The 23,122-nt window shown below is 47.5% G+C and overlaps 10 protein-coding genes across 10 annotated transcripts; 6 read left to right on the forward strand and 4 right to left on the reverse strand.

The window, feature by feature from the left end:
* Positions 1-2,836: 2,836 nt before the first annotated feature.
* On the forward strand, positions 2,837-5,143 carry DFJ58DRAFT_672051 (peptidase S8/S53 domain-containing protein; the record flags this gene model as incomplete). Its single annotated transcript, XM_041383009.1, has 10 exons — positions 2,837-3,268; positions 3,326-3,758; positions 3,808-3,980; positions 4,036-4,304; positions 4,360-4,435; positions 4,494-4,579; positions 4,636-4,645; positions 4,696-4,947; positions 5,004-5,025; positions 5,082-5,143. 10 exons carry the CDS (start codon positions 2,837-2,839, stop codon positions 5,141-5,143), a joined length of 1,815 nt encoding a protein of 604 aa, XP_041235079.1.
* A 197-nt stretch (positions 5,144-5,340) lies between these two features.
* DFJ58DRAFT_826271 (dienelactone hydrolase) lies at positions 5,341-7,206 on the reverse strand. The gene is made up of 9 exons (XM_041392188.1): positions 7,132-7,206; positions 6,588-7,076; positions 6,380-6,529; positions 6,291-6,320; positions 6,174-6,233; positions 6,071-6,124; positions 5,986-6,009; positions 5,769-5,912; positions 5,341-5,702 (listed from the first exon to the last, which is right to left on the reverse strand). The coding sequence occupies exons 2-9, from the start codon at positions 6,802-6,804 to the stop codon at positions 5,641-5,643; spliced, it is 741 nt and encodes a 246-aa protein (XP_041235080.1). The 5' UTR covers positions 6,805-7,076; positions 7,132-7,206; the 3' UTR covers positions 5,341-5,640.
* DFJ58DRAFT_826275 (Alpha/Beta hydrolase protein) lies at positions 7,078-8,457 on the reverse strand. The gene is made up of 8 exons (XM_041392189.1): positions 8,065-8,457; positions 7,857-8,012; positions 7,776-7,802; positions 7,668-7,727; positions 7,561-7,614; positions 7,483-7,506; positions 7,284-7,427; positions 7,078-7,226 (listed from the first exon to the last, which is right to left on the reverse strand). The coding sequence occupies exons 1-8, from the start codon at positions 8,291-8,293 to the stop codon at positions 7,159-7,161; spliced, it is 762 nt and encodes a 253-aa protein (XP_041235081.1). The 5' UTR covers positions 8,294-8,457; the 3' UTR covers positions 7,078-7,158.
* Positions 8,458-9,496, forward strand: DFJ58DRAFT_826277 (uncharacterized protein; the record flags this gene model as incomplete). The annotated part of the gene is made up of 4 exons (XM_041392190.1): positions 8,458-8,503; positions 8,556-8,872; positions 8,918-9,322; positions 9,378-9,496. Coding segments are annotated over exons 2-3 (365 nt in total), but the record flags the coding sequence as incomplete, so codon positions are not given.
* DFJ58DRAFT_294250 (uncharacterized protein) lies at positions 8,856-10,655 on the forward strand. The gene is made up of 8 exons (XM_041379711.1): positions 8,856-8,872; positions 8,918-9,322; positions 9,378-9,496; positions 9,547-9,708; positions 9,770-9,845; positions 9,898-10,032; positions 10,086-10,267; positions 10,322-10,655. Exons 2-8 carry the CDS (start codon positions 9,253-9,255, stop codon positions 10,532-10,534), a joined length of 957 nt encoding a protein of 318 aa, XP_041235083.1. The 5' UTR covers positions 8,856-8,872; positions 8,918-9,252; the 3' UTR covers positions 10,535-10,655.
* Position 10,656: 1 nt separating this feature from the next.
* Positions 10,657-12,100, reverse strand: DFJ58DRAFT_294246 (dienelactone hydrolase). The gene is made up of 8 exons (XM_041379710.1): positions 11,788-12,100; positions 11,579-11,728; positions 11,501-11,530; positions 11,384-11,443; positions 11,280-11,333; positions 11,200-11,223; positions 10,983-11,126; positions 10,657-10,926 (listed from the first exon to the last, which is right to left on the reverse strand). Exons 1-8 carry the CDS (start codon positions 12,008-12,010, stop codon positions 10,862-10,864), a joined length of 750 nt encoding a protein of 249 aa, XP_041235084.1. The 5' UTR covers positions 12,011-12,100; the 3' UTR covers positions 10,657-10,861.
* Positions 12,101-12,827: 727 nt separating this feature from the next.
* Positions 12,828-14,837, forward strand: DFJ58DRAFT_294284 (uncharacterized protein). The gene is made up of 8 exons (XM_041379712.1): positions 12,828-13,280; positions 13,334-13,453; positions 13,510-13,628; positions 13,679-13,840; positions 13,912-13,987; positions 14,043-14,171; positions 14,237-14,370; positions 14,538-14,837. The coding sequence occupies exons 1-8, from the start codon at positions 13,106-13,108 to the stop codon at positions 14,610-14,612; spliced, it is 990 nt and encodes a 329-aa protein (XP_041235085.1). The 5' UTR covers positions 12,828-13,105; the 3' UTR covers positions 14,613-14,837.
* Positions 14,838-14,869: 32 nt separating this feature from the next.
* DFJ58DRAFT_826302 (uncharacterized protein) lies at positions 14,870-16,942 on the reverse strand. The gene is made up of 6 exons (XM_041392191.1): positions 16,811-16,942; positions 16,712-16,759; positions 16,119-16,584; positions 15,983-16,063; positions 15,429-15,874; positions 14,870-15,375 (listed from the first exon to the last, which is right to left on the reverse strand). The coding sequence occupies exons 2-6, from the start codon at positions 16,735-16,737 to the stop codon at positions 15,198-15,200; spliced, it is 1,197 nt and encodes a 398-aa protein (XP_041235086.1). The 5' UTR covers positions 16,738-16,759; positions 16,811-16,942; the 3' UTR covers positions 14,870-15,197.
* An 85-nt stretch (positions 16,943-17,027) lies between these two features.
* Positions 17,028-20,123, forward strand: DFJ58DRAFT_294315 (uncharacterized protein). Its single transcript, XM_041379713.1, has 8 exons — positions 17,028-17,396; positions 17,447-17,488; positions 17,543-18,325; positions 18,390-18,570; positions 18,646-18,734; positions 18,787-19,262; positions 19,340-19,623; positions 19,679-20,123. Exons 1-8 carry the CDS (start codon positions 17,334-17,336, stop codon positions 19,879-19,881), a joined length of 2,121 nt encoding a protein of 706 aa, XP_041235087.1. The 5' UTR covers positions 17,028-17,333; the 3' UTR covers positions 19,882-20,123.
* Positions 20,124-20,701: 578 nt separating this feature from the next.
* DFJ58DRAFT_737535 (uncharacterized protein) lies at positions 20,702-21,117 on the forward strand (the record flags this gene model as incomplete). The annotated part of the gene is made up of 3 exons (XM_041386946.1): positions 20,702-20,708; positions 20,763-20,900; positions 20,960-21,117. The coding sequence occupies 3 exons, from the start codon at positions 20,702-20,704 to the stop codon at positions 21,115-21,117; spliced, it is 303 nt and encodes a 100-aa protein (XP_041235088.1).
* Between the last annotated feature and the right edge of the window lie 2,005 nt (positions 21,118-23,122).

Here is a 23,122-nt window from a genome sequence, read left to right on the forward strand (position 1 = left end):
CAAAATTAAATTTGCATACGGACTGTGTCTGCGGCAATGTCATCAGTAATCTCGGCAGATTTCTCGTATTTATCAATAAACTCTTCGCGAACGAGCTTCTCGGCAATGTACTTAGATGATGAGTGTGACTGGGTAGAACGAAGCATCAGATGCCTTCTTTGTGAGCTTAGTTTTCATGGGGAGACGACTCAGTGGACTTACTTGGTCTCGAGGTTTTTGGCCTTGGCTTAGGTAGTGCTCGAGCTTCTCTGCACGAAGTGTCAGCTCAATAAATTGCTAGAATGATTCACGGGGGTACAAAAGACATGACAGAAATCAGTATAGCATTCACTTGTGATCCTCAAGCTCTCAGAGGAAGGAAAAACAGAGAATCAAAACACACGGTGGTTCAATGGCTGTCGCGCGCCTGGTTCCCGATTTGGTATATTATACCCGCCCAACACCGTCAACCCGCGGTGAATGGCCACGGTATGCTCAAGGGTACGACTATCCTACTCCGTACCCGTACCCTCCAAACCCGTCAGCATAGAACCGCGGTGTTACCCGTACCCGTGCGTTTCCCTAATGACCCATGATTTATCTCCCCATTGGTATTCTACCACTGAAAGCTTCCGTCCTCCATCCCACACGCAATTATCTTCCCGTCTAGTGAAAGTGTCAGTGCATAGATCCACCCCCCCTCACCTTTCCATGGTTCCCCAACAACAAGTCCCGTGTCACAATTCCACTTGCACATAGTGCCATCCTCTGAACTACTCACGATGCGGACGTCGTCGTGCAAGAAAACAAAATCCTGAATCGCTCCCTCTTGCCCTTCAAATTCGTGTTTCATAATTGGTTCATCCCCTTTTGCTGTGGTCAAACTTCCTCGCGGGTCTACCTTCAAAGAATCTAGCAGCCATGGCTCGTTACCGTCATCTGGTGGATCAATCATACTCTACTGCATTCGGCGATCAATTATGGAGGCAAACAAGTTGGCCAGCACTCACTGGTTTGTCTACTGGTCTGTTGCTTGGGGGCAAGCTGGCAAGGCGAGTCTTCATGTCCTGCAGGTGGAAGGCATGCTTTCCACGAGGTGGTGCTAATTGTCCATCACAAGTTCTTATCGCATCGGTTTGATGTTTGCAAACAGCGATCCCCAACGATCCAATTCCAGTCATGTTTCGATGCATATATACTCAAGGCAATGCATCGACCAATAAGTAACACAGCCTCTCCCGTCTATCTATGGTTTACTTCAGAGTTCATGTTGTTCATCATACCTTGCACTCTGACCATCTCTTACTCCTTTAAAGCTCTACTCTCCCAAAACACGACACAACACCTTTCAGTACTCGTTGACGTCAGGATGAGCATACACGAGACAACAGAGGTGCAGGTATGAGGCATAGAGGTGCACAAGGGAGGTGCACAAGGGACGCTGGGTGAGTGCATCTTGCTCCCGGTATTTGTGATGTATATTCATCTGGAGTTGGACTGTATCTTCACCTTCAATCAGTGCTCGCGGGAGAAGGCGACCTTCCCTTATTTCCTGCATGTATTGTCCCGCAGCCTCATGTTCGTCCTGGATCCATCCTTCGTGTCCCATGTCCAACAACCACACCAACAACATCACGAGGGACCTCTCTTTCACCCGGATTGGGCCAAGCTTGCCGGTTATAGTATTCTACATGTAGATCGCACAATTCAATCCGCCTAATATAATTCTGTTACCATGTAAGAGCATACATCTTGTCCTACTTTGTGGCAACTGAGTTCACCTCCACTTCTTCGCTATCACCTTTTCGGACAAGGATTATTCCATCGTGGATCCAACGCTCAGAGCAAACAACAAGCATTAGAGACAGGATCCGCAATAAAATGGGGAAGATGGTGAGCGTTAGTACAAGTGGTGTATGGGTTGATCGATGGATATGGTGAGGGCAGGTCGTAAGCGTCAGAGCTGGGCAATGAGAGATAAACGAAACACAGAAGAGCAAATGAAATAATGAAACCTGCAACACGCCCATGAGATTTTGAATCGCTTAAAGGTTTGCTTGCTAGTCGACCCTGCCCTCCGAGGGAGGTGACGCGATCGCATCCAGTAAGTTCTTCGTCGTGATTCGGGCGAATGGCGAATGGGTGGGGTACGTCGAGAGCATTATAGCTATTAGACAATAGGGAGTTTTTGCCAAGAGATTTATCAATAATTTTATTATGTAACTTGCGGGCCGTTGATTTTACACCTAGTCGGGACAAATTGTTTGGTGGAGAAATGACTTAGAACTTGCCGAACTCTCGACAACTCCTTCCTGTGGTCTCGATCATGACGCTTCAATTGGTTGCCAGTCCGACGACCTCATCTGTCAGTGGTACATGAATCGAACTCGTTGTTGTGCTCCCTTCTTTCCAGCTTCTTTCCTCGTTGTCTAGCAAGGTTTCTGCCGACAGTGGGATTGAGTGGGGCTACTAAGTGGGAAGATTTGACAGCTGAGGATGATTGAATAAGGTACCGGTGCCGTTCCCAACCAGTGTACGCGGTTAGTACTACACATCATTCTAGACTTGGAGTCACAGGACGACAACACACGCCAACTCTCATGGGCCTAACGGGTGCTATGCCGTAGCCGTCTTATTGTCGACGGCCTGATGAGTTGTCCAATCAAATCGGTACACACAGAGAGACCACATGTGGATGATACCGATTTTCTCAGTAGCGCATGCGGACTGAGGATCTCAGAAGAGCATGATCATGCGGAGAATCGGCTAACGTCACACGAGGCCGGCAAAATTGTTATCGTATCGTATATAACAATGTGTCAACTCCTTGTGAGTGCAAGCCTTTCCCGTACTGACGATGAGACTCATCTCTCTATTCGGGCTCCCCTTCGTGGCTGCTCTCGCTAGCGCGGCAGTGCCCTTCAACTTGAAGGACTGCCAGCACAAGGTGAAAGAGAGCATTCATGGACCGCCCCGCGGATGGTCTAGGCATACTCCCGCGCCCAAGCATCATATGCTCGAGCTCAAGATCGCTTTGCCTCAGGCCAAGTTCCTGGAGCTCGAGCAGCACCTCTGGGAGGTGAGCGACCCCAGCCACCCACGCTATGGGGCGCACCTGTCAAAGGAAGAGACTGATGTTCTCACGGCTCCCCATCCCGAGACTTTGGACATTGTCAATGAATGGCTTGCTTCACACGGCCTAGCGGAAGAAAGTCTCATTCGTTCATCGGCACACGATTGGGTTACTATTCGTGTCCCAGTCGGCCTTGCCGAAGAGATGCTGGATACCGTGGGCAAACCAATATCGTCTCCGGAGATTACGGTCCATTGACTGCTAGATGTCTAGACTTATTATGTTTACAAGCACGCTGACACCGGAGAGAGCATCGTCCGGACCACGAGTTACAGTCTCCCGGAGATCTTGCATAACCATATCGATCTTATACAGCCTACGACCATGTTCGCTCGCTTCAAGGCGTTCAAGAGTACGCTGCACTGGGATAACCAGTTGCAGCCTCCAGTCTTGAGCATGTCTGGTGGAACGATCACAGGGCCTGCAGGCAATCAGGTCAATGCAAGTTGCAACAGCACGATCACGGTTTCATGCTTGAAGCAGTTATATAATGCGGTAGCTTACAACACTTCTGCTACGAGCGGCAATAAGCTGGGTCTCACTGCTTATCTGGGCCAGTATGCCAATAACATGGACCTCCAACAATTCTTCCAGCTTGAAAACCCATCTGCTTACGGTTCAAACTACACTTTCGTTTCTGTTAACGGTATGCGGCACTCAAAGCTCAGTAGCCACGTTGCTGATTTGTTCCACAGGTGGATTAAACAATCAGACCTATGAGGCAGCAGGCATTGAAGCTAATCTTGACACTCAGTTTGGCTTTGGACTCACATGGCCCACTCCTGGAACGTTCTACTCGACTGCTGGCGAGCCCCCTTTCGACCCTGATATGTTGACGCCGACCGATACAAATGAGCCATACTCATACGTAAGCTTGGGCCACTGTGATCAAACTTTCAATGTGCTAATGTCTACAATCCCAGTGGCTCGATTATGTTCTTTCGCAGCCTATGCTTCCGCAGACGATCTCTACCAGTTATGGTGACGATGAGCAAACTGTCCCATTCACCTATGCAGCCCGTGTCTGCGCCGGCATGGCAGTTCTCGGTGCTCGTGGAGTTTCCGTTTTGTTCTCCTCTGGTGATTCTGGTGTTGGTGATGGCGATCCCGACCCTGCCACACAGATGTGCTACTCCAATGACGGGCTCAACGTCACGAAATTCCTGCCTAATTTTCCCGCTTCCTGTCCATAGTGAGTGATCTCGGCAATCGAGCAGAAGAGTACAACAACTAAAGATCGGATAAAGCGTGACGACTGTGGGCGCCACTGTCAATATCCCAGAGACTGCTGTATCCTTCTCTGGTGGTGGTTTTAGTGACTATGTGAGGAATTTGACGGCTATGATCGATACCTGCTAAAATACTAACACGCTCCCACCAGTTCGTTCGTCCAGCATACCAAGAAGTTGCTGTCTCAGAGTACCTAGCAAAACTCGCACCTGGTACCTATGAGGGTCTCTACACCTCGTAAGTGAGATGAACCACTCCCATCGGTGCACATTAATCGAGTCGCTTATTTGCAGTTACGGGCGCGTAAGTGACCTCTTCAGTATGTAAGGATTTGACGGCTAGCATTCATTCAGGCCTATCCCGATGTTTCAGCCCAGGGGGTGAACTTTTCTATCGTCTACCAGGGCCAGACGGTGCTCGTTGACGGCACATCCTGTTCTTCACCCACATTCGCCTCGTTCGTTTCCATGTTGAATGACGCACGCCTTAATGTCGGCAAAACCCCTCTTGGCTTCCTCAACCCTTTCTTGTACTCCACTGGATACACCGGGCTGAATGATATCACCGCGGGCAACAACCCAGGATGTGGAACTCAGGGCTTCAACGTATGTCATATCTACATACGCTCAAGTCGTGTTACTGATCTAATGCCTATGCGCAGGCCACAACTGGATGGGATCCTGGTGAGTGCATGCATTTAGCGAGTAGTTTCCTATTTCGGTGTTGACAATACCTGCAGTTTCAGGCCTTGGGACACCCAATTTCGAGAAGTTGGAGGCACTGGTGTTGAGCATGGCCTAAATATTCCAGATGAGTGGACAATCTGTGGTGTGTACATCATGAATAGACACCAGGCATATACAGTTGTAACGGTACTATTACGATAGACTCAGAGAGGCCCTCCGAGTCGGCATAGATGAGACGCTGAAGTCAATAATGACTAAAGGTAATTACAGGAAAGAGTACCCAGTGTTTTCCCCTGCAATGGACGGCGGCTTGTAAGCAGAGCGACTGAGCATTGCTTCACAGTGTACACGTCAGTAAGAAATCTTATCTAGGCACGGGGACTGGGAGGAAATAGCCTGAAATAGCATATTTGAGGGTCAAACATCACAAAATCACTGCCCGGAAATTGCATCTTTCACGTCCATCAGGGCAGGTTTGTAGGACACTTGTCAAGTAGACCTGGTGAACTTTATTCCGACCTGTCCCGACTCGAATACATGCTCTCAGAGCTCTCAAGCGCCTCATCAAACACGATCCTGCTTCTCCCAACAAACGCACTCATCATAACAAACCTAGACCGTGAACCGATCAAACCAACTCACGATTCCCTTAGCGCTCTCCTCCTTCGCCCAGCCTGCATCAACATTCATTCAATACCTTGCCAATTTCGATGTGTAAGAAATTAAACCAGGCCACTCACGTTGCGTGTCAATAGCCGGATCACATCGCACAGCAAACCCATGTTTGACGCCTGAAAACACCTGGAAATGATACGTGCATTTACGAGCGACCATGATGTCTTCTGCACGTCGACGCGAGGCGAGTGGGAATGTGTGGTCTTCCTCTACATATAAGAATAGAATTGGGAATCGGTAGGTTTAGTAGCGATCGCGAACATCTGTAAGGAGGAACTTTACCTGCGCAAGAGAGAAGGAGAGGTCCTGTATTGATGCAATGATTGGTTAAGGCAGCCAGATGATATATCAAGCACAAAAGACGTACTGTCAAGTTTCTCGAAGTGGCTTTCGTCGAGGAATGCGGGGTGAGCCAGTGCTCCTACAGTCCTCGCGTAGGTATCCTTCTTGAAAACTGTTGGATCACTTACCAGCAACTACAGATCCATCAGAACACAAGTCCAGGACAAACGAGGCGCCGAAGCAGTACCCTGATCACAGGAATTCAGCCTCTTTTCAATTTCGGCGTGATTTTTGTATCGACGTACCGACAGCACAATACTTGGTATTCTCCCTTCCTGTACATATCATATACACATTTCGGCGACTTGGAAGTGACACGAAACAAACCACATACCGTATTTTCCTTTCACGGCGTCTAGCCAAGCGGGGAACGCATCGATAGCAGGTTTGCGGGAATTGTCAATCCATGCCTGGCGATCACGATCAGCCTCGTGGTTCATCACGGAGTCGCCAAAGAAGTAATCAGGCCCAAGGACGATATAGCCTTGTTTCATTCATCTCATTATCGGTTCACAATGTATGACGTTGGCAATGGGACGTACCACAGGACGCGAAATAATCTTGAATCAACTTATTGTTAACGAAAAGCGGGCCCCACACGTCTGCCAGGAAGAGTATCACTTTCTGTGTGGGGGCAGGAGGATCGGAGATGTATGTTGGGATTCCACCGAGGTCCTCGATGCGGCCGACGGGTGTGCCTGTGTGTTTTACACCAGAGAAGCAGCAGCTACCAGGGGCAGAGGCAAGTGTGGGGGACATTGTCGATATTCTGCGTAGATGTGAATACCCTTCAAAACGTTGTCTTCGTGCGACCTTTATATTTTCGGAGTAGAAGAGCAAGTCTGGGCGTCGATGGCGTATGACGACCTTTGTGATCACCCGACCTTCAGAGAAACATTCACGTGGACGACTCGGGGTGCCGGATGTCCGTATGTTCGATGTGGATTAGCAGTATTGGGCCAGCAAATGATCCTGGGGGGATATATATAGCTGGCCCCAACCTTAGAGTTCACGGAATGCAAACAAGGTCCCTGAAAACTCATCTGAATCCATTCGGAGCGAGGCTACAATGTGAATATGATTTACTGAAACAGTTTGCGATTTCACTTTATATCACTTGCTACTCGTAAAACGTTTGAACCATCCCACCATCGCACGTTGACACTCTTCCTTTGCCCACCCTATCAGAAGTAAGAGTATGTAAATTCAAATCACGGAAAAAGGTGACAAACACTGACTTTCAGTCTCGACTTCTGGATCTCCTCTTGTTCCGAAGCCGTGCGACACGCCACTGAATATCTGAAAATAGTATGACGCCTTCTTCTCCACAAGAATATCCTCAACGTGTCGTCGGAATGGCGCTGGGAATGCGGAGTCCGTTTCTATTGGATAGCATGAGTGAAGTACGCTTCAGAGGACTGGAAGATGTGTCTATACCTGCGCAAGAGAACAACAAGGGCACTAATTGCATAGCTTGGTCAATGCTGTTATTGAAAAACATATCACGGAACCTGCCTTTGCTCGCTCTCAGGAGGTCCTCAGTCAAGCTCGTAGGATGGGCGACGGCGGCTAGCAGATGAATTCGCATACAGACACGAAAGGTAGAGAGACATGTCACATACCACACGATAGCATATCAGTAGCTGCAACCTGGAAGACATAGGGCGCGCCAAAACAGAAACCTTGATCCAGTATGAAAGCTGCAGTCCTGTAGGACCCAGCCTACTTACCAACGGCACAGTAGTTCACATTCGTTCCTATTGTCGTTCCATAAAATTTCGGCATGACATGTATGCTGAAAAGGATCGTACCGAACATTTCCTTGACACCATCCACCCACTTTGGGACGCTAGCCCTCGCTTGCTCGACAGACTTTGTTCTCCACGTCGGGCGATCAAACCCAGGTTTGTCGAGATGCAGATGCACAGGATCACCAAAAAAGTAATCTATCCCAACCACGGTGAAACCTGCTTTCCTGATCAATACGCACACAAAGAAACTATACACACAGAAACGTACCCTGAGAAGCGTAGTAATCTTGAACCAATTGAGCATTGATATAGAATGGCCCAAAGACATCTGAGAAGTATAGGATGACAGTTCCCACTTCGGACGCAGCGGGAGCTTGCGGAGTAGATAGGTATGTGGGCACGCCAGCGATGGTGATGCTTTTACCCTTGGGTGTACCGCTATGTGCGACTGAAGTGAAACAGTGGTCTGTCAGTGGGCCTGCGAGTGTGGACGACATGGCTCTTGGTATGGAGAGGAGTCGCAAAGTGGGCAAATCATGGAGTTTCCTTTCGAGCTTGCGTCCCACGCGATTCTCGGTGACTCTCCACACATCCAGTGCACTCGGCGTCTCATGCAAAGGCCGATACTATGTTTTGATCATGATGGTGGGCTAAGTGCGGGGTTCCTGGAATTGTGTAGCTATTTTTATCCTGTCTGAAGTAAAACCGTCAGTCTGCACTCTTCACTGATTCATATACTTAGGTCGACGTCTCCTATAGTAGGCAGACCAAATAGAAGGAAGATGATTATCCCTTCTTTATTGTTCGAATACCGCAGCTCCAAAACTATGTCGACATCGACATGCTTCGCCTCGAGCAGATTACTCGCTCACAACAGCGGACAGTCACGGTCATGATGTGCCTTACAATCGCTGGCGCTGCGGCCTTGCATCTCGACGTCTGCGTCATCGATAACAGGACCGGGCATCTAGTCCACCAGCATCTGCGTACAAGCTGGACCGCCTACTATGCCTTCATTCATTATGTGGGAAAGGAGCGGGACAAAAATGCGACGAATAGATCACTGATGTGCATAGGTTAGTGGGAAACTCTGCAATTCCAAGTTCTGAATGTAGCAGAAGATGCCATGTCGTTATTTGAAACCGGGCCATCACGCATCATATTTCAAGAACACCTAACACCCTTTATAGGAAAAATGCGTGCACAGTGGGGCAGCGGGTCCCAGGCAGTTATCTGCCTGATGAATGCTGAGCTCGCTTCCAGGTCTGTTAAAACTGGAATAGAAAATTACAGAATTGCTGCCGCGCAGCGTGCATTTTGGCACAATGTGTTGATCACCGATGCTATACTGTCTCAAGCTGACTCGAGGCGCCATGTCTGCTATATAACGATATAGATGGAGCTGGCGATATTGCCCACACAATTGTACATCCCCCAGGTATAATTTTTTTTCACCATGGCTTCACGACATATCCCACTAGACGCCGCTGTCATCATGTCAACGGTTCTGGAAGGCATTTTATACGGTGGGTATCGCATTGAGTTTTCCTGTCCCATACCCACCAAGCTAGTGTTCGTCAGGCTTTTCAGTTCTCATGTTCATAGGTACGATCTGGACATTCACCTACAAACGTCACGTTCGGGACATCAATTGGCCAATTGCTGTGGTTGCCACCCTGTTACTCGTACTGAGTACCGCGGTTAGTTTCCCGCCGCTTTCATTTCATGCCATCTGCTGAAGTCTTGTCAGCACATAGTCGTAAACATCATTTATCTCGAAGATGGACTGGTGAAGTATCACAACACGTTCCCGGGCGGTCCACAAGCGTTCTTCGCATACACTCCGCAAGCAACATTTTTAGCCAAGAGTGCAATATATATATTGCAAACTCTGGTTGGCGACGGAGTGGTGGTGGGTTCAAGTTTTTATTTGCCAAGTTGAATCGGCTAACAAAAGTTGACCTTCTGACTAGATTTATCGATGTTACGTCGTTTGGCAATCTATTTGGGTTATTATTATACCATGTATAATGTGGTGCGGTGTCGCAGGTTATTCTATAATCATACTCAGAAAGTTATGTGCTCTGACGTTGTTTTGAAGGGTGTAGCGTTTGTATGGTCTACTTCTTTTCGCAAGCGTCGATTAGCGAAATCGAAAATTTCTTCACCAGCAAGCTTGGACATTGGGTTGCGGCGTTCCTGTCATCCACACTTGCGACTAATTTGTTGAGTACAGGTAAGCACACTTCTGCGTAAGCGCGCTGCTGAGGCCAACCTCAATTTCCCTAGGATTGCTGGCATATCGCATCTGGACAATCGAACGCAATGTCTCTACATTTCGCGCTACGAAGGGCAGAGTGCCTATATTGCGCATGCTAATGGATGCTGCTATTTTGTACTCTGCGGCGCTCTGCTCCTCGCTAATATCTTTCGCCCTCTCGAATGATGGTCTGTTTGTTGTAGCAGACGTGGTAATTTCGCTTTTAACACCTGTTATCGAAAATCTCTGAAGTTCATTTAACTAGATCAACCCGATCATCTCGATAACCTTCTACATGGTGTTTATTCGCATCGCCGTCCGCCAAAACAATACAGATTACGTCTCGACTGTACATGTCGGTGGAGGGACTACAGAACAAGGCACACCGCAACACCCCCTGAAGAATATATGCAGAGAAAATGACGTACCCTTCTTGGTTGATAGCCCGAAATTAGTAGGAACGCATCTAGTAGGGTAGTTATCCTGCATAGTAGACTTCTGCAAAGCTAGCTACCTTCATACTTTCGCATGTACGCTCTTCGTTCTGTTACCTTTGCGTCAGATTTTAATTTGAGTCGTGCGCTCTTGTAATATGTCCTCCTTATTGTGACTACTGGATATTTTGTCACTTATCGAATCTTTGTTCAGAGCTGTCTTCGTTAATTACAGTCTCACTATCTATTCATACAAGATCACTCTCGTCCACTGTAACTCATGTGTCGCAAATACGAGCTTAAACCTCAGACGTTTGCCGCCATTACATGCAATCAAGCTGTCGATGATCGGCGCTCAACAACCGCACCCGTCATAACGCCGTAAACCGGTCAAACCACTGCAAGACCCCCCTAGCGCTTTCTTCCTTTGCCCAGCCTGCATTCAGTACCTGGTCAATATCGATATTCAAGAAATTAGACCAGGCCACTCACGCTCCATCTCAATGTCAGGATCACCTCGTACAGCAAACCCATGCTTGACGCCTGAAAAAACCTGCAAATAATACGTGGATTTGCGGCTGACCATGATGTCTTCTGCTCGCCTACGAGAGGCGAGTGGGAATAAGAAGTCATCCTCTATGAGAATGAGGTTGGGAATCAGGGTGTTACTCAGTAACGCAAGTATCTAAGGGAAGGAAGGGAGATTTACCTGCGCAGGAGAGAAGGATAGGTCCTGCAGTGATGGTTGGTTTTAGCAGCATAATGGTAAATCAAGCACGAGAAATGTACCTTCAAGTTTCTCAAAGTGGCTTTCATCAATAATTGTGGGGTGAACCAGAGCTCCTAGAGTTTTCTTATGGGCATCCTTCTTTGGGAGCGGCCGAATGACGTACCAGCAACTACGGATCCGTCAGAACACAAGTCCATGACGAATGGTGCTCCGAAGCAGTACCCTGACCAAGGCCCAGAATTGAGTTTTTTTTTTTGGCGTTGCTTGTATATTGACATACCAACAGCACAGTACTTGGTATTCTCAGTCCCTACGGAAAGCATGAATATATTATGCAAGGTTGGAACAAGACACGTACCATATTTTGCTTTCACACTCTCTAGCCAAGCGGGGAACGCATCGACAGCAGGTTTCTTTACATTCGCAAGCCACGTCTGCAGGTCGCGTCCAGGCGGGTGGTTTGGCACCGCATCGCCGAAGAAGTAGTCCGGCCCAAGGACAAGATAGCCTAGTCCCGTTCATATCCGTTTCGATCCATAATGTATAAGTAGACAAAACGAGACGCACCGCAAGACGCAAAATAATCTTGAATCAACTGATTGTTAATGAACAGCGACCCCCATATGTCTGACAGGAACAGGATCACTTTCTGTGTTGTAGCAGAAGCAGGAGGATCGGATATATATGTTTGGATCCCACCAAGGTCCTCGATGCGGCCGACGGGCGTGCCTGTGTGTTTTACACCGGAGGAGCAGCAGCTACCAGGGGCGGAGGCGAGTGTAGGGGACATTGTCGTGATTAATATTGTGCGTGAGGGTGCTAATCTAGTTGCATCCACCCATTTCTATGTAGCGGGCGTGCGAGCTTTGTTACATGTTCGGGACTATGACTAGTCAATGACGTATGATAGTACTTGGCGTTGATCATCAACCGCATCTACGCCGAAAACTTGGTTACCGGATGATCGAGTATGGGGACAAGCTATACCCTTGTAGAGCACGCCATTCTGTTTCACATCTGGAAGTGAGCGTTATCTGCAGAAATGAACAGCCATTTCATTTGATAACAGCTTCAAGTGAACCATTCCACGTTGGCTTGCCCACCCTGTCAGGAGAGAAGTCCTGTAAGGATTCAGAAAACGCGGCGAATACTGACTTCTAAATCCCCACCGGTCCCACAGACAACCTTGCAAAAGACTGCGGATTATTTGTACGTCGCCGTATTTCCACGAGGACTCGAACAAGTATCTTTTCCATGGACTGGTGTGGCCGAAGAGCACTTGAAAAGAGTATTATCGCGAATCGTGAGTGGCCTAGTTTGATTTCTTAGACATCGAAATCGGCAAGGTACTGAATGAATGTTGATGCAGGCTGGGCAAACGAGGAGAGCGCTAGAGAAATCGTGAGTTGGTTTGATCGGTTTATGATTTAGGCTCGTTATGATGGGTGTATTTGCATTAGGAGAAGCAAGATTGATGTCTTGGATGGTTATCTAACGAATTGGAGAGTCGGGATTAAGGCCGAGTGTATGTTGATTGTTGTTATTTTGAACTATGTATCGTTATACATGCTCTTATCCAAACTTCACCGGTTCACTGATGAGTCCATGTCCACGGTCGGTCATGATCTCGGTCATTGGCTCTCGATCATGGATCATTAACATTATCTGCAGAAATCCCATTTTTTGTTGCGCCGCATTGTTGGCTTCTGGGAGCTTAAAAGGTGACAGAGCATCTGGTCACGTTTTTGGTTGTGTTGGTTCGCAACAGAAAATCCATTATCCCAGACCAGTATCATCCATCATGTTTCAGGAACACCCCTAACAGCGCCCAAAATCTTGTATAGCAAATACGTGCTTGGGCCTCGGGGGAAGCAGTACTGAAAGGATGCTTGTTCGCTTGATGACTGGTTTAGCTGATCCAGGGTCTCGTCACGTTCAAGTTCTGTTAGAATTCGAGGTGACATTTCGAACGGTGCTCAACAGCAATCTCGGCAAACTCGTCGGGTTTGCTAAAGTTTGTGCACACTGCATTTATGATTGCTTCTGTGATGATATTAAAAGTTGAGGCATTTCTACTATTCAAAGATAACAAATGCAAGTTGAGCTGGCGAAGCTACTGACGTTGTTGTAGTAGATCCCCTGGATATCACCGCTATGGCTTCTAAATCCACCACAGGTCTCCCGTTAGATTCTGCCAATATAATGTCAACAGTTCTGGAAGGCATTTTATACGGCGAGTATAATGAGTTCTTACATTCCATGCACACCAACCTAGCGTTCTTTTTCCAGGCTTTTCAGTCCTCATGTTTATAGGTACCATCTGGACATTCACTTACAAACAACGCATCCGGGACATCAATCGGCCAATCGCTGTGGTTGCCATATTGCTATTTGTACTCAGTACTGCGGTTAGCTTCGTACCATTTCCATTTGATTTTATTCACTGAAGTCTCCCAAGCACATGATCGTAGGTATTGTGCGTCTCGAAGATGAACTAGTGAAGTACGGCAACACCTTCCATGACGGGCCAGCCGGGTTTTTCGCAGACGTTACCCAACAAACATTTTTGATCAAGAATACGATAATTACCTTACAAACTCTGCTTGGCGATGGAGTAGTGGTGCGTTCAACCTTTTTATTATCTGCAAGCTTGAAATACTCGTGACTTATAAATTTCTTTTCCGACAAAAGATCTATCGATGCTATTTCGTTTGGCAATCTGTCTGGATTATCATCCTACCATGCATGATGTGGTGTGGCGTCGCAGGTTATTTGCAGCTATACACAGAAAATTCGGTGCTCTGACGTATGTTGTTTTGCAGCGTTCGGGATTTGTATGGTCTACGTGCAAGCACCGACTACTAATGCCAAAAATGTCTTTGGCAACAAGACTGGACATTGGATCACAGCGTTCCTGTCCTTGACGCTTGCAACTAATCTACTCAGCTCAGGTAAGTTCACTTCTGCCTAAGCGTTGTGTCGAGGCCTATAATATTAATGAACCGAATATATGCAGAGTTATTGGCATACCGCATCTGGACGATCGAATGCAATGTCTCTGGAGCTTACGCCACGAAGAACAAAATGCCTATATTACGGGTGCTCGTAGATGCCGCGCTTATATACTCTGCAGCGCTTTGCGCCTCACAGGTATGTTTCGCTCTCTCGAACAATGGGTTTTATGTTATAGGCGACTTGGTATGCTATTCCGCTTTGTCAGCTCATCAAAATTACTGATCAGGGCTTTGCTCAACCGTGTAGATCATCCCTATCATCTCTATTGCCTTCTACATGGTGTTTATCCGCATCTCAATCAGCAAGAACATCCAGGAATGCCTCTCGGCTACTGTTTGCGGAGGGAGAAAACGAGTCGGACCGAAGAATGTCATTGAGATGTCCTGTGCAGCCTTCGATGCAGATTGGATACGAGAAAGATGATATCCTCCTGACCGACAGAGACAGCTTAAAGATAGATGCGACCTTATCTACCCAAGTATAATTTACTGAATTCCTTTGAATTGTATTACTATATCCTCCCGCTTGAAGGACGGTGGCCACCTCATTAAGGAACGCCTTGGCACGAGGCCTTGACCGTGTACTCTACTTTACCGACTTATGTATCAGGGATGTTGCAAATTCAAACCATCACTTTCTAAAACGACCGGCTGATCGATTCGTGCTGTGCATCCGAAAACGCTTGAATACACAACGGTATATTCGTTAATCGTATGTAAAGAACGGAAGCAGCCATTGAAGCTGCATGTACGTGAGCGCACCAGAACGATCGCGTACGAAGTATAGCAGAAATGAGTGAGACTAGTAAGAAAAGTACGTGCAGTCGGCAGCACCAGGCAGCTGCACGATTAAAGCCATCAGGGTAAATAGGAAAGCAAGAGCTGAAAACGGTATATCAGAGCACGTGTGTCAGTGAAAAGAATTTTGAATCAACAGTAGTCCATCCATCGTCACTCGCTCACTCAAATTCTCCCGGTGTAAGGCGACCTCATCGCCAGTGAATCGTACCTGCCATGAGAAAGTGCCTGTGTTGTGCCTGTCCCGTTCGCAACGCCAGAGGTGTATGTCATAGAATCAAGGTGCCGAGACCGAGCTAAGATATCGGACGCGACTTCGGTACCGTATTGTTCCGCCAGTTGACTGTGGCGAAAACGTTAACATATACATGCGGGGATAGATAGGAAATAACCCACTTGGCATAATTATCCATGATGACGGCCATACTTGCCATGCTGAGTCTATAGGCTTTGGGCATCATGCCTTTACCGAAGCGATAGGTTACGTGGTTTGAACATAAGAGACCCGCGAGCATGATAACGAGCTGGAGCGGCACAAGGGAGAAAGCGATAGTGTACCAGATTTCCAAGACGCGTTTCTCAAAGTTGACGTATGCCTCTTTGCACCCCGGGAGGACGGAGCGAGCGTAACAGCTTTGGGAGACAGTAGCTTCAACGAAGGGCGAGTAATATCCACAACAATGGAGCCTGTTTTGAATCCTGAGACGGCCCTCTGCGCCGAGGTCACGAGACCACTGGGCATTCAATTTGCCTTCGAGGTTGAATGTACGTTGTTTGTAGGTCGTGTAGCCGGGGGGTAACGAGGAGGGCAAAGCAGAGCCAGAGAGCGAAAGTGTAGACTGCTAGGAAAGAGCGGTTGTTGAGGAGGATGCCGGCCCAGCCGATTACAGAAGTAACTGAGCGAGGGCGGCAGCGGCAGTGGAGAGAATGAGTTCTTCTCGGTTGCCTACACGAACAATGTCTGCGTGTTCGAAGACGTCAAACCATGTGAGAAGACAGAAGATGAGGCCTGCGAGGGCGTAAGTGGATAACTGCAGGAGATGCATGAGGAAAAGGAAAGTATGAAAAAGGGAAAAAGGTACTGACTGCAAGATTGGCAATGAAGAGTGCCCATTTGAACCTGTTCCAGTGCATGCGGGGACGGGTGTGACCACCTTCTTTGCCACCGAACCAACGACCAGTGATACCGTCGTAGTCTTCGTCACCTTCTGCGGGCATACGGGCCTCACTGCTCTTAAAGGCCTCCCTACCTCCACCTCTCTTGTGCATGGCTGGATGATCAGCATTGTCCTTTCCTAGTTTGCGTCTGCGGGGAGTGGGGGAGAGTAAGCCAGAAGAGAACTTGTTAGGTAGATAGTTGACAGAAAGGGAGAGGTCCTTTGTGCTCTCTGCGCGGGGAGATGGGGGAGCAGAAGAAGAATCGTCAGCGGCAAAGAGAGGAGCAGGGGGCTCAAGGGGAAGTTGCATGTCTGCAAGGATTGGCCTGGTAGAAGGCGCAAGTGAATAGGCTGAGTGGGCGTGAGAGGCGAGAGAGGAGGGTCGACGGTTGTGACTGGGGAAGCGATTAGTATCTAGTGAGGGCAAAGAGGGCAAATTAAGATGGTATATAAGAAAAGACAAGATGTTTCGATGAAAGTTTTTTATTATAAAGAGGAGTGAAGATTCAAAGCACGACTCACCCGCTAAAACTTGGATGGTCGATCATGGCCTGCAGTCTAGTACCTGTACTAGTACTTACTCAATTACCGTTGCCAGGACCAAAATGGCATAAACGTTACCGTATAGCTAGCACTTGGCACGTTTTTCTCGTATCTAATCAGCAGTTTTCTTGAGCAACTGTCCGATAAAATCCGTACGTATTCCGGATCCCAGACTCAGTGAATACGTTGTGGCAACGTTGTGGAGTAAATGTCAGACCCAAACTATTACGCCGCGCGACATGTCACATTTCATTAAAACGCGTGACTGACGCGTCACGCAGCTCCTCAGGGATGTCTACAATGTACGACACAAATACACGTCCGTTAAAACGTCAGCGCACACTCTCCATTTCGGCCTCGCCGATGCCGAGATCTTCGTCACTCACTCCATCCCAGACGCCAGCACTCCGCCCCCTCCCTCCAGCAATCTTACTCCTTGCGCTTCCAGGGCTTCTGGCACTTCCTCCGACTCATCCAGACTTTGGCTTTTCACTCTTTCTCTCCCTCCGCTCATTAAGACAATGCTTAGCACTGCCTGCCTCTCGCTCCTGATGTAGAATGTCATGCTTGGACAAGTTTAGCTGAAGTCGGCACGAGAGTCATGGAGAGTGGCTTTTGCTCGCAGGAGGGAGGATGTGACTGGGCTGTAGGTATTCATTCCGAAGTGCGTCATGTTCTTTTTTTGCCAGTTGTGCATGCTGACAAGTATAAAAGGTCGAGAAAGCACTTAGCAAAGGCCTTCTCATCGCACAAAAAGTTTGTCTCTTCTCATTTTTGATATAAGCAATTGACCCTATCATCGCAATTCAGCACCCTTCGCTTCGGCCGCTTCGCCACCACCTCACACTCCTCCATGCTCATGTTGCATTTACCTTCCCTTCCTCTTCCACATCCCCAAAATTTGCACGTGCTATCCTCAGACGCCTCATTGCGTCATTTGTACCCTCAGATCCTCCAGGCACCGTATATGATGCACACCTAGCATTAATCACCCAGATTAATACCCCTTCATCTAATGCTGCTGCTAATGCCAGCCCTGCACCACTAGGTCCCCCCGCCCTCCAAGCAACACTCACCGCTATAGATACTTTAATAACTCTCGCACGCAAAAACCATCACCCCCGGATCATTGCCCTCGCTCACGTCATTAGGTTGCGTGTCCTCCTTCGTGCAGGTGTATGGACCCAAGTAGGGGCTGCTCTTGATATTGCGGAGGCCGTGCTTGGCTTGATGTTCGACAAGGACGGCAAAGTTAGGAATGGCAAGGGTAATATCAATGCGATGGCAAACGCCAAACAAGATGATGACGCGCTTCCCCGTTGGAACTCTATAACTGCTCACGACGTTAATTCTCTCTCGCGCGAATATTCCCAAGTGCACATCACCAACCATTCAAATGTGGAACCCAGACAAGACGAGGAAAGCACGCGGTCAGACCCTGCTCATGCTTCCCTTGTTATTCATACACTTCTCTCCGGTACCATATTTTTTACTTTCTCCGGAAACATTCGTGCAGCCGAGCAAAGGCTCGTCGCGCTCCACGAAATTATCGATAGCGGAGCACTCGAGGGGTTCAAAGACGGTATTGTCCAGGTATGCTTTCCGTTTTCTCTTTCGAGTTTCTCTCCCCCTGGTCCTAACTACGCAACTCGTATAGATTCCTCTCCCTCCGCACCCTCCCCTAGCAGTCCATACCACCCACCCACTCATACTTCTCCCTCTTACATTTCTCGTCAGCGCCACTGCGAAACGGGACCCAGTGGGCAGAAACCCAAAGAGACGACTCTGGGCCGAAGCAGCAATCAGTATTCTCAATACTGCAAAAGAGGATATTAAACGTAAGCTTTGTTTCGTATCTTTTTGTCGTGCCGTTGATCACTATTGTATTGATCCTGACGCTCATTTATCTTCAGTGCCGCTCTGGGCTTCCTTAGCAGACAGAGACGAAATAGTACAGCGTACAGTAAGACTCACAGCCGATCTTTTATGCGAGCTCGTCGCGGTACGTTTAATTACATTTCACCTCGTATTCCTCATCTCATCCTCAAACACAGATATCCATCCAACGCTCTGAATTCGACACCGCAGAGTCACACCTAAACGCACTACTCACCCTAATCCACACTCACGACCTCTTCCACTCATATAGCGCCCGCATCACCCTCCACGCCGCACACCTCGCACATGCACTCGGAGATACCGAACGTGCAGACGTATGCTATCACGTCGCTAAATCCATAGATGACGAACGCAATACGGGGGCCGGGTATGTAGGTGCTGCTGCATGCGCTGGGGAAGCATTGTTGCGCATAGGACTACGAGCTCAGGCTCAGGGTGATGGCGAGCACTCGAACCCTACTGTGAATGAAGACGCTAGCAGTGCCAAAAGCGACTGGTTGGACGCTGAGACACATGCGCTGGCTGCGTCTGCGATCCAGCGGTGTCACGGGATGGGAGGGACGCTTGAAGCGGTTGGGAAGGTAGTGCAGGCAGCTGTGGCGGGTGCGAGGGGGGAGATTGTTGGTGCCAAGTGCGTTTCTTATTTTTTTTATTTCGCTCCAAAAATTTCATAACCAACTCGTGCTTACAAACTGATTTCTGGCGCAGATCTCACCTAAAAACTGCGCTGTCTTTATCGACGTTAGCAGGCGAGAACCATCTCCGTGCGTTGCTCCTCGCGCAAGTGGGTGCACAGTATTTGCATACGGCACCTGCGCATGCTATGGAGACGTTGGCCGTGTGCGAGACGCTTGGCGCTGGAATGGGCGCGAAGCAGAAGGACGTCGATGGTGGGAAAGGTAAAGGAAAGGAGAAAGAGAATGGCACGGACGGTGGTGATGGGTCGATAGGCAATGCCCCGCTTCGCCTCTGGGTCGGCGAAAGATTCCTCGGTATGTTTCCTATCTCTCTTCTTTTATGTTGTTCAGTGCTGATGATCAACCGCAGATATATTTAAGCGCGCGAATAAGCAGCACCGAGTGGCAAAGCAAGAGGTGTATAATACTATGTATCGGGGTGCGGTAGAAGGGATGGTGGGGAGGGTGAGGTGGCCTTCTGCGATGGAATCTGCTGATGATGAAAAGGGGCCTGCCGACAGTGAAGATGTCAAAATGCAGGATCTGGATCTGGATCGGGATGTTGAGATGTAGGTGCCTGCATCTCTCGTTGTTCGTTTAAGGGTGACGGAGGGTGATACATCTTGAACACTGTGGTTTCGGGCTGCCTGGACTAATATTGCTAGAAGCACTTAAAAGTGATTGATACTCGCAACGACACACATAACATACTCAACACCTGATCGCATAAAGTTTACACTGCCATCATATAGCATATCAACCAAGTATTACATACAGTAATGTAGGTACTCCTGTAGAATAACGCCAAAGGCCAGCTTAGTAGACTTTCTCAAGTCATTGTATAGTCATTGCGCTTGGTGCGTGTTAAATAAGTTAGACCCCTCGCTCGCAGGGTCAGCTAATAACATCGCGATCAGTCGCGTTGAACTCTGATATTATCAACTTCCGGTTGGCAACACAAGTTTGACTTGCATAATAAGTAGCCTATAGCACACGAGCTTCCTTCGAATGTATCCATTGCTACTCTTCCACTTGCAAAGACACAGCCTCAGATGCCACGACCTCCACATCAACGCAATCCCCAGCTCTAGCAACCAAGCCGATTTTGACGCCCTTCATAAACTTGGAGGGTCAGCAAAGGAATGCTCGATCCTATCCTACTTTCCGGATGGCCGACAAATGTTCAGTGTAATAGTATAATCCACCATAGGGGGGAGGGGGGTATAAAGAGAAGTGAGAAGTGAGAAACATGAGAAGTGAGATGTCAAAAGTGAGAAATGGGAGGTGAAAAATGAGAAGTGAGATGTCAAAGTGAGAAGTAAAAAGTAAATTATGAGAGGTGAGATATCAAAAGTGAGAAGTGAGAAGAGAAGTGAGAAGTAAAAAATGAGACATGAGAAGTAAAACGTAAAAGGTGATATTTGAAAAGAAACTCACGGGCTACTTGTCGAAAGAGCATGAGAAAGGCATCAAACAGTTCATCAATGGCCTTCGTGCAATTCCTCCCGGGCATAACGAAGTTGTCTCAAAGGATGCCCTGGACTTGTTCCTCAACCGTGTCAAAGCAATAGAGGCTAAGAGAGAGGCTGGACGTTTGGAAAACAGCTTCCTCTGACGTTGACCTTGGGCTAGTGATAAAATTTTCCCATAGCATTTATCGACCTTCTTACTGATGTATCAGACATCCAGGACCTAGAAAAGGCAGCTGGAGGTAATAATTGCACATGCGATAACCACTACAACGTAGAGACAGGTGGAGAAAACATACGTCTCAACATGGCCATCACGTCCCTCTTCGCTGCCATGTAGCAACAGGCTCAGTTTGCTACCATGCCATCTGTAGATCTCACCACTTTCTCCGTTGTACCAGCCAATGTTCTTAACTGCAATGTCAAGATATTCATCAACATCATATATGTTGCCAAAGGTAACTACAATGGTGGCTAGTAAGAAGTAAAGTGAAATGTATGGTGCAAAAGGTTGTAAGCATGGGCCATGTCTGCTTTGCAAGGCGCGCAGACAAGAGCAGAATGAGCACAGATAACGCCCTTGCATTGTTGCGTGCTCGAAGGCTGCGTCAAGGAGGGCGACGGCATGGCGAGGGTAGTACTGCTAGAGGAGACGATCTGTTGAGAGCTGGGGGTCTTCGTGACGCTGTGGACATAGGAATTAATGACACGATGTATGGGAAGGCGAATGGCTGTGGATACCAGCGGTAAAATGTGCATGATGGATGCTGACGATTTGATTCAACATGCAGCGACGACAGGCAGCGCATACCCTTGCCATTTTTTGCTGCCATCTCCATTGCTATCAGTCAGACAGATTGACAGGGAGACTGCACCGCCACAACTGGCGCAATCGGTGACGAAGCCAGTGGGAGACAGGCGGAGGAAAATCAAGAAAACAAGCAAAAGACAAGGATAAGGATTACGACAGTCAAGACTACGATACGATAAGCAAGTCAAGGATAAGAAACGCGATAGTCAAGACTACGATAAGGAAGTCAAAGATAAGGATCACGATAGTCAAGACCACGACAAGGATAAGAAACGCGATACCATACATAGGATACGATACGATAGTCAAGACAAGGACAAGAAACACGATAGACTACGATACCATACGACAGTCAAGACAAGGATAAGAAACGCGATAGACTACGACACCATACCGCACGATAACTTACGATAACAATACGATAGACTACCTATATGAGTTGAAACATTATGGGGGCATAATTTTTTCCTGCAGGAAAGGAAGAGGAAAAGAAAAAGGAAATTATATAATTGGTTAGAAAAGGAAAGAGGAAAATAAATAATCAATTTATTGGTTATTACATAATGCAGAAGCACATGATTGGTGGCAGCGGTTATTACATAATGTCCAGGAGCAAAGGTAAGAGGGAAATTGCATAAAGGCAATGAGGAAAGTCCATCATTCACAAGTCATAGACCTAGATGCACATTACATAAAGGGAAAGGAAAGAGGAAATTATATAATGAAGGAAGGGCAAGCACAAATCATATAAAAGGAAAGAGGAAATTATGTAAAGGGAAGGAGGAAATAATATAAAAGGAAAGAGGAAATTATGTAATGAGGAAAGGGAATATTTTCCTTTGTCATAAGACTATGGTAGTACAACTTTGATTTTCATCGGAAAAGTTCCCACGGTCAAGGTGCTTTCTTGAACCATCCACTTTCGAGTATTTTGCTTATAATTCACTAGGATCTTAATCTATTGATGTCATAAGACCATAGTTAGACTCTCCTTGACAAGGGCTACAACTTTCATTTTCATCGGAAAAAGTTCCCACGGTCAAGGTGCTTTCTTGAACCATCCACTTTCGAGTATTTTGCTTATAATTCACTAGGATCTTAATCTATTGATGTCATAAGACCATAGTTAGACTCTCCTTGACAAGGGCTACAACTTTCATTTTCATCGGAAAAAGTTCCCACGGTCAAGTAAGCAAAATGCGACAATTCACCAAGTCTTTTATCTGGTAAGTCTTTCTTTTGCTTTCTCTCTTCTTCTCCTTCCCTCTTCTTCTTCTAGCTCCGCATTTTGACTATTTGGTTAGTCTTTCTTTCTCTCTTCTTATCCTTCCCTCCTGACCCTCTCCTTGTCCTAGCTCCTCACTTTTGACTATGGGTTAGTCAGTCTTTATCTCTTCTTCCTTCCACTGAATCATTTTCGCATTTTTGACCATTTGGTAAGTCTCTTTAAGTTTGAGTTTGAGTTATCTGCTAGCTCGGTGAGGGTACAACATAGTGCAATGTGAAGCAATGAAAGAAGTAGCTCTATTTTCTG

This window comes from Suillus subalutaceus (genome assembly GCF_016647625.1).
Source record: "Suillus subalutaceus strain FC151 chromosome Unknown DFJ58scaffold_368, whole genome shotgun sequence".
NCBI lineage: Eukaryota > Fungi > Basidiomycota > Agaricomycetes > Boletales > Suillaceae > Suillus > Suillus subalutaceus.

Coding starts and splice junctions, on each gene's coding strand:
- DFJ58DRAFT_826302 (XM_041392191.1), bottom strand. CDS start 16,737: ATGATCGACCATCCAAGTTTTAGCGG. Junction 16,064..16,118: donor TCTTCATTGCCAATCTTGCA/GTCAGTACCTTT, acceptor CATCTCCTGCAG/TTATCCACTTACGCCCTCGC. Junction 15,376..15,428: donor ATCATGGATAATTATGCCAA/GTGGGTTATTTC, acceptor TTTTCGCCACAG/TCAACTGGCGGAACAATACG.
- DFJ58DRAFT_826275 (XM_041392189.1), bottom strand. CDS start 8,293: ATGTCGTCCACACTCGCAGGCCCACTGACAGACCACTGTTTCACTTCA. Junction 7,728..7,775: donor TGTGAACTACTGTGCCGTTG/GTAAGTAGGCTG, acceptor TACTGGATCAAG/GTTTCTGTTTTGGCGCGCCC. Junction 7,615..7,667: donor TACTGATATGCTATCGTGTG/GTATGTGACATG, acceptor TTCATCTGCTAG/CCGCCGTCGCCCATCCTACG.
- DFJ58DRAFT_294250 (XM_041379711.1), top strand. CDS start 9,253: ATGGCTTCACGACATATCCCACTAGACGCCGCTGTCATCATGTCAACG. Junction 9,323..9,377: donor TCTGGAAGGCATTTTATACG/GTGGGTATCGCA, acceptor AGTGTTCGTCAG/GCTTTTCAGTTCTCATGTTC. Junction 10,268..10,321: donor TGTTTGTTGTAGCAGACGTG/GTAATTTCGCTT, acceptor TCATTTAACTAG/ATCAACCCGATCATCTCGAT.
- DFJ58DRAFT_294284 (XM_041379712.1), top strand. CDS start 13,106: ATGCTTGTTCGCTTGATGACTGGTTTAGCTGATCCAGGGTCTCGTCAC. Junction 13,281..13,333: donor CTTCTGTGATGATATTAAAA/GTTGAGGCATTT, acceptor GAGCTGGCGAAG/CTACTGACGTTGTTGTAGTA. Junction 14,371..14,537: donor CAGCGCTTTGCGCCTCACAG/GTATGTTTCGCT, acceptor CATCTCAATCAG/CAAGAACATCCAGGAATGCC.
- DFJ58DRAFT_294246 (XM_041379710.1), bottom strand. CDS start 12,010: ATGTCCCCTACACTCGCCTCCGCCCCTGGTAGCTGCTGCTCCTCCGGT. Junction 11,334..11,383: donor TGACGGATCCGTAGTTGCTG/GTACGTCATTCG, acceptor AGAAAACTCTAG/GAGCTCTGGTTCACCCCACA. Junction 11,224..11,279: donor CCACTTTGAGAAACTTGAAG/GTACATTTCTCG, acceptor CCATCACTGCAG/GACCTATCCTTCTCTCCTGC.
- DFJ58DRAFT_826271 (XM_041392188.1), bottom strand. CDS start 6,804: ATGTCCCCCACACTTGCCTCTGCCCCTGGTAGCTGCTGCTTCTCTGGT. Junction 6,321..6,379: donor CGCCGTGAAAGGAAAATACG/GTATGTGGTTTG, acceptor TGATATGTACAG/GAAGGGAGAATACCAAGTAT. Junction 6,010..6,070: donor CCACTTCGAGAAACTTGACA/GTACGTCTTTTG, acceptor GCATCAATACAG/GACCTCTCCTTCTCTCTTGC.
- DFJ58DRAFT_294315 (XM_041379713.1), top strand. CDS start 17,334: ATGGAGAGTGGCTTTTGCTCGCAGGAGGGAGGATGTGACTGGGCTGTA. Junction 18,326..18,389: donor TCAAAGACGGTATTGTCCAG/GTATGCTTTCCG, acceptor CAACTCGTATAG/ATTCCTCTCCCTCCGCACCC. Junction 18,571..18,645: donor TGCAAAAGAGGATATTAAAC/GTAAGCTTTGTT, acceptor ATTTATCTTCAG/TGCCGCTCTGGGCTTCCTTA.